This window comes from Athene cunicularia (genome assembly GCF_003259725.1).
Source record: "Athene cunicularia isolate RWA chromosome 1 unlocalized genomic scaffold, athCun1 chr1_part1, whole genome shotgun sequence".
Lineage (NCBI taxonomy): Eukaryota > Metazoa > Chordata > Aves > Strigiformes > Strigidae > Athene > Athene cunicularia.
Window position 1 is genome coordinate 94,083,383 of NW_020799091.1, and position 7,278 is coordinate 94,090,660.

At 49.3% G+C, this 7,278-nt stretch overlaps 1 protein-coding gene across 1 annotated transcript in view; it reads left to right on the forward strand.

Moving 5' to 3' along the window:
- The window catches only part of LOC113478884 (cystathionine beta-synthase-like), a 28,875-nt gene extending 21,984 nt beyond the window's left edge, over positions 1-6,891 (forward strand). The window contains exons 14-19 of the mRNA XM_026846418.1: positions 489-594; positions 1,195-1,266; positions 2,528-2,662; positions 3,216-3,324; positions 4,075-4,159; positions 6,616-6,891. Of these exons, the coding sequence (XP_026702219.1) occupies positions 489-594; positions 1,195-1,266; positions 2,528-2,662; positions 3,216-3,324; positions 4,075-4,159; positions 6,616-6,713 (605 nt within the window). The 3' untranslated portion in view covers positions 6,714-6,891. The remainder of the gene's footprint in view (positions 1-488; positions 595-1,194; positions 1,267-2,527; positions 2,663-3,215; positions 3,325-4,074; positions 4,160-6,615) is intronic.
- The last annotated feature ends 387 nt before the right edge of the window (positions 6,892-7,278 follow it).

Below are 7,278 nucleotides of genomic sequence, written 5' to 3' on the forward strand. Positions count from 1 at the left end.
TTTTTCAGTCTTTACAATGCATTTAAAGCCAATCTTTGATAGCAAAATATGTCAGTCAGAAGCTCTAGATTTGGCATGATCTTCTCCTCACCCAAAGGAAGGGTGCAGCGTGGGCAGCAGTGGTACACATGTCCCCGTATTGAACCTTTCAGCCCTTGGCCTGCCTGCAGTCAGAAGTGGTTCATGAAGTTCATAAGGTGTCTCTGATGCTGCCTCTAAAGCCCATTGCCAAGAGACACCATGTGAATATGTCCCTTCAGTCCCTACTTCTTCCTCACGATAAAGCCTACAAGGCCGTGGGGCCAATTGTCCTCCCACTCCCAGTGTCTTGAGCTGCCCTGGTGTACAAAGTGTCACTTCTGCTACTGCTTTGCCTGGGAGCCTCTGTGCCATTAGCCAGGGCAGCACTGTGCCCCATGCACCAGGACCATGGCCCTACATCCTGGGCAACCCCAACACTTGTCCCTCTCTTCTTGGTACCTGTCCAGGTGGCAGCTCGGGCAGTGCCATGTCTGTTGCTGTGCAGGCTGCCAGGGACCTGAAGGAAGGTCAGCGCTGTGTCGTCATCCTGCCTGACTCCGTCAGGAACTACATGTGAGTTTCTCACTTCCTCACCTGCTTTCCAACGTTAGGTTGGGAGCTCCCATAGCCTTCTCCCGCACTCTCTGCATACGGCCTGGGTTGGGGCCATGGGGCCCTTCACTGTCATGAACTTATCACTGCTGAGCCCAGGTGGTGTGGGTTGCTGGAGAACCACCCCAGTAACTCTGACAGCATGGCACCTGGAGTGAGCCCAGAGATGAGACTCTCCCTCAAGCAGTTCACAGGAAAAAAAAAACACAAAACAACAAAAAAACAGCAGGGACAAAGAACATACTACCGTGGCCAGCACCAGGGGCTGGGTGTTGGGACACTTGGGTTTTATTTCCTCTTGTTAGTGACTTGCTGCACGGAGCAGGAATCAGTCAAGCTACAGTTTTTGAACTTGCATGCCTAATGTTAGGAAGGCAAATAGCTGGCATGCTTCTAAGAGTTACTGAGCACCCGCAGCTCCCATTGACCTTAAAAGGGGCTAAGAGCAGCCAGCTGCAAAAATCATGGGAGCCCTGGGGCAGTGCTGTGGTCTACTGCATGAAACAAAGCACGACTTCTTCTGGTAGGCTCACAGACTCTCTCTTTGTTGGTGATTTCTAGGTCCAAATTTTTGAATGATAAGTGGATGATAAAAAATGGTTTCCTAAATGATGTCCAGGAGCACAAGCCTTGGTAAGACAACTTCTGCCGATATAAACTGTGCTAAGGGAATCAGCTTCCTCAGTCTGGAAAATATTATCTTCAAAGGAAAGTATTATCTTTTAGTATTTACAAAATATGCAGTTAAGTCCAGATCCCTCTGTGGAGGCCGTAATGTCAGCTCCTCTCTTTTGAGTGGTTAGATATCCTAGTTCTCCAATCCAAGTCTATAAAGGAGCTGTTTCTGTCCTGAAGTTGCTGATCTGCTCCCACATGGCAATAACTGTCCAGGTCACCAAAACCCTGCTCAGCACAAAGGCTGAGGTGGACATTAGATCCACTCAAAACCTTTTCTTTCTACTGCACAGCTGATGTTCAAAAGAACAACGGGCCAGTGGGGAGATGGGTCCTTCCTGTAGCAAGCACCCTTTCAAACAGCTCTGGAAGTCTTTTCAGGCAGGGAACGGTAAATTTTAAATTTCCAGAGCTGCAAGCCAGAGAAGATGACCAACTCAGCTGTCTCTTGGACACCATGGGGTGAGAGTCCCCTCAAGGCAGGGAATCACAGATAAACTGTTGATGCCAGTTGGCATGTGACCGGGCAAATCAGGTTGTTCAGAAAACGCCTAGTCTCACTTTACAGACGGCAGGTATTATTCATGTCATCTGCTCCTTTGGGTTGCTATAACCAAAGGTTATTGCAAACTATTTCCTAAAAACATAATATATCTCCAAGGCCTCTCATGCTTGGTTAGAATTACTCTTGACCCTTCCAGCCTCTAGCGTTGCCCTGCCTTTTCTGCAACGACCAAGGGCTGAGATGAATTGGGAGTTGCCTATGGTCTCCAGCAAACAAGTGTAGCTTGTCCCTCATAAGTCACAGGAGCATCTCTGTCAGGCTCTCTCCTGGAGAGCTGCAGATACTGTGTTTTGACTACCAAGGATACAACCAAGGAAGTAAAACTGGTAGACCTCCCCAGCCACAAGCTTGAAGTGAAGCCCTCAGAGCTTCCTTGGATTCAAGACAGCTCAGCCCCTTGCCATCTGCTGGCCTCAGCCCTGCCTCTGGAGTTGTAGGAACACCAGGTGTAGGGAAATCTTGGCTTCCACAAGACCTGGCCTTGGTGGACTTGTAGCATTACTGCTTTGGGGATAAGAGTGGGGTGAGGTTTGCAGGCAGGCAGAACATCTCTGCGTGGTTGGTGTCATCTCTACTGGCCTTGCCTCCCTGAGCAAGGCCCACAGCCGCGCAGCAGAGACTAACAGCTTGGTGCTGTCATTTGTCTTTCAACAGGTGGTGGAACATCAAGGTGCAGAAACTGAATCTCTCAGCCCCTCTCATTCTACTCCCAGAAGTCAGCTGTCAAAAGGCAATTGAGATCCTCCAAGAGAAGGGATATGACCAAGCTCCTGTTGTTGCTGACTCGGGGTAACTGTTTTCAGTCATCACAGAGGTGGCTATTCACATAGGAAAAGCAGCCATGATGAAGTTAAAGTCCCATTTAATGACCCAGTGACGGGACTCTTGCATTGGATTCTATGATGCATATTTTTAAAATATCATCTGCCTCCTTGCGAAGATTCATCAAGAAATCTCCCTGTAAATGAGCTAGTCAAAGCCAAATCCTGTGCCCACCAGACTCAGCTGAGGTTGAATCAGTGCACAGGCAAGGGGAGGCCAGAGGAGAGGTGAAGGCTGGGTGGAAAACTCACTTAAATAAACAACCAGAGAGCCTACAAGTTTTCCTTGTCCCAGCAGCTAAGTCCTGGACTGCAATAGCAAACTTTAACTACTGTTAATCCAGGAGCTTGGTGAGGACAAGGACCTTCTTGTCCTGCTCAGATGAGGAGAAAACTGGGGCCTCCCACTGATAGCAGCAGCAAGTTAGTCACTGACTTCAAGGGGAGCAGTTCAGCCCCTACATAAAAAGTGTGTCTTACCTCAGGTCTGACATTTTGTAAAACTCCCTGTTCCCTTACAGACTTATTTTGGGAATGGTGACCCTCAGCAACACCCTCACCTCAGTTCTGGCTGGAAACGCACAGTTCTCAGACCCCGTTACGAAGGTCATCTATGACCAGTTCTCAAAGGTACCGCTAAGGCTGTGGCTGATGTCAACTCCTGCTTAGGGATGGGGAGAGGGGGAGAGGTGCACCACCACCCTGAGGTGTGGGAGGAGCTGGTAGAAGAGAACAATGAAAAGACAGAGAGGTGAAGGTAGAGAGAGGTGGGGAGGGTGATGGTGACATCATGAAGATGAGAGTAAGGACAGGCACCTGCAAAAACGCTGCTGAGCCGCTGGAGTTCAGACATCGCAGTTTTCACACCAGGATCGAAGTGTGTGAATATCCACCCCCAACCTTATATTGTCAGAAGACTTAATCCAGCTAGGGAATCAGCACCCCCTGAAATCAGAGCCCAGCCATGGCCAGGGGTCAGCAAGCTGGGGCAACAGGCTGTGGTGGGACACAGGGCAGGTCCTGTGGGTGTGCAGGGGAGGGATGCCTGGGTCGGATGGCAGCGGTCCAGAGGTGGAGTGAGCTAAATGGATGGTGTTTTAGGGGAGCTGGACCCATCACCTCATGCTAGCCCATGGAGGCCCTTCGGGCTGTCAGGAGACAGTGCTGTATTTCAACTGCAGCAAAGCCAGGTTTACAGGTTGCTTGCATCCCCTCCCATCTCCCCAGAACAGTGCGGGTGGCTGAGGCGCACCTGATCCTGGTCCATCTGGGTGCCACCCTGCCTGCTCATGGCTACAGTCAGAGGCAGGAGTCAGGCTCCACACTACTGTCCTTTAAATGTGAAGCAAAATGTATAATCCCTCTTTTTGTCCCATTTAGATTGGCCTGGAGGACAGCCTTGGGAAGCTTTCCTCCATCCTGGAGAACGACCATTTTGCTATTGTTGTACATGAGCAAATGCAGTGTAGGTATCTATAGAAGCACGGTACGGGCTTTGCACAAATGTTTGAGAGGGGAAAGGGAAATGCTCAAACTGAGTTTGGTAGGTATCAGTGCAGCTGCTCCACATGTGCAGCCCCTGAGCCTTTGCAGGAAGGATTTCTGTCCCGTGGCTCTGCAAAACCCTGCAACTGCCAACTAGTCACCCATTTCCTGCCCTGACACCACAGGGATGAGGGAAGAGGGGGGAAGCCTTAACCACAGGAGCCTGGGACCAGCAAACCACTGGACAGATCCTGGCCATGGGAGCTGTGCTGTCCCCCCATGCTGGGGTGACGCTGAAGCAGCCACCAGCTCCATCCCCTCCCCTCATCACATGGTTTCCCACGGAATCCCACTTTGGCGATGGGAAGGTATTCATGATGTGATTTCATCCGGTCCCTTCTGACAGCCAAGGCGGGCTGTAGGTAGCAGCTTGGGGTGCAGTGCCTTTGCTGCACAGCTGCAGGCTCAGGCTTCTGGTACTTGTTTAGTCTCTTGACCTTGAATTCAAATCACTGCCTTGCTGACTGTGGGCGACAGAGGAAACAAGGGGGAAGTCAGGGTTCTCCAAAGACTTAGCATCCCAAGGGCAAGGGCAAAAGGAGAATTTGGTCACATTAGATAAATCTTAGGTGGAATTCAGGCATGTAAGTGCAAGGGAACAAACTACACAGTCTGCATCCCACTGCTTAAAGACCTCTGGAGATGCAATCAAGAGATGTCCTTATGCCTGTGTGCCCCAGGGTGTCTGGGTAAATTGATATGTTAAGTACGTTAAGGGACTTTGGGTGCTGGGTGCTATCAGATAGCTACCCCAGTGATCCAGGGAAAGTCAAGAAAGGTGAACATAAATGTGTTGGACCATGAGTAAGCCCTGTGGCAGGGGCACGTGAGTCTGGAGTCAGAGGGCACAATGCACACTGATGTGTGCATCCTGGGGCATCTGAGTAGGGCCCTTACCTGGACCATGTCTGGGTATAGGGATGCTCTGTCAATCTGGAAGCACCATTAGACTAGTCCAATAAAGCAGCCGTAGCAGCAGCTTTGGTTTATTCTCAAGCCACTGTACAGCCACCCCCTCCTTGGTGAAGCAAACCAACTCTGTAGAGTCACGTGCAGTAAGACCACATTAGCATGAGGATTGCTGACACATCCATGGTAAGCAGGGGTCACACCTTGTCACTCCCCTCACCAAAACAGCTATGTTGTCAGGTGATGTTCTGCAAATAACACACCTTTCCAGTACAATTATACCATTAAACTTCTAGAAGTACAAATTTGGCCTTATCTTGAGGGAGTTGCTTTGTTTAAAATGTTAGCAATGTGAAAAGGCAGTCAGAAGACCCACATTTAGGTCTTCTAAATTAGGGCTGAGGGTGTAATTATACTGATTTTATGGGATTACACACTGAACATGCAAAGCACTTCTGTGGTGAGCAGCATGCAATATTGTGCTGTATTGACAGCCAGCAAAGGGTTGCCGGCTGAACTCGAGGCCTCTGAAACCCACCGTGCACAAACATCCCAACACCTCTGCTTGTACCTCCGTGGCCTGCTGTCCTGACACCCCATCAGCTCTAAGGCTGGCTTGCAAGTCTAGCCATATTTCCACAAAATGTTGCAAACAAAATTCTGTCATTTAAAACTGCCTTGGATGCACTTTGATTTCCCATTCTCATACCAAAAATAATGCCAGGCAGAATTTCCTTTCTCAGCTGTGTTGTCATAAAATAATGAGAATCCATTCTGTATCACATTTCAATAGAAATTAAATGGTATCTGCAAATGAAATGGTACCCACCAAAAAATATCAGCCAGCTGTACACAGTGCCTCTTGCCCTGGTTTTCAAACAACACTCGTTTTCTTTTCTGGAGCTGCGTTCTAATGCTGTCACAGTTACTCCCTTATTTATTACTTTCTTCCCACCACCTTTAGAGCTTGCACTATATCTCATGTTTGGACTCTGGTGGCTAGTTTTATTTTTATTTAAGGAAACACTTAGCAGATAGTTGAAGGAATTGTTGCAATGCTGTTTTATTAATGGTGGTGTAGGATGTTATGAGAACAGAGCAGAAAGTGTCTCACTGCTGCTCTTAAAGAGTCTCATTAGTTTGGCCTGAAAAGCTTTGTGGTGATAGAAGCAGGACTGGAACAGAGGTTGGGTAAAAACAACTGGGAAACTGAGTTTCCTGCTCTGGTAGAGAGTGTAATATTTGCAGCTAAAACCTCCCTGATGTGATTCCAGTAACCCAACCAAGGCTGCATTAGTCATTTCTGGTGAGGCAGAGCAGAGACAGCTGCTGTCCCCATTAAGGTTTTCTCTTAATAAACAAATAGCATCCTCTGCACAGCTGGGGTGTGGGGGTGTGTGTGTTTCTTTTTGTTGGTTTTTGTTGTTTTTTTCTTCCCCACTAAACTAGCATTTTCTGTGCTTACAGTCAATGGAAATGGCAGTTCCTTCATGAAGCAGATGGTATTTGGTGTGGTCACAGCAGTGGACCTCCTCACCTTTGTCAGCAGAAACGACAAGAAGTAGCACAGCGATGTGGCTGCGCCCACCTCCACTCCTCCTGCAGGGCCAGCTGCACCCTCCAAGCCCGAACCACACGGCCGACGGTGCCTTCTGGTCTAATCCAGCTCATAGTTTCTCAAAATGACTAGGGGAAAATTGTAATGTAATAACCATTTGTCTGCTAAATGCCACCCAGAATATCACTAAAGAGACGATAACTAAAGAAACTGTGTTTAATAGCCATGTGTGGTTACGTGGACCTACCCAGGGCTAGAGAGGTAACATGGAGGGAGGGACGGGAAAGGGATGGTTGCTAATGGCCCAGATTTTAGCAGGTGTGGGGTTTGGCGTGTTTGCCAGCGGTAGCTACCTATGCACTGCCGGTGTTGTAGCTGCCGCGAGCTGTCCAGGTCCCATCAGGGCCGGAGCCTGTCTCCACCATGAGAAGCTCCAGCTTTCCTGAGGGCTGGGGGCAGGCCATGTCATGGCTGCATGCTCCTGCTCCTCTCCACCTTCAGGCACCCCCCCCAGAGACCTTCCTTCTCACGCCCTGCTGTCTGGGGGCCAAGGAGGCAGCTTCTTCCTCCCC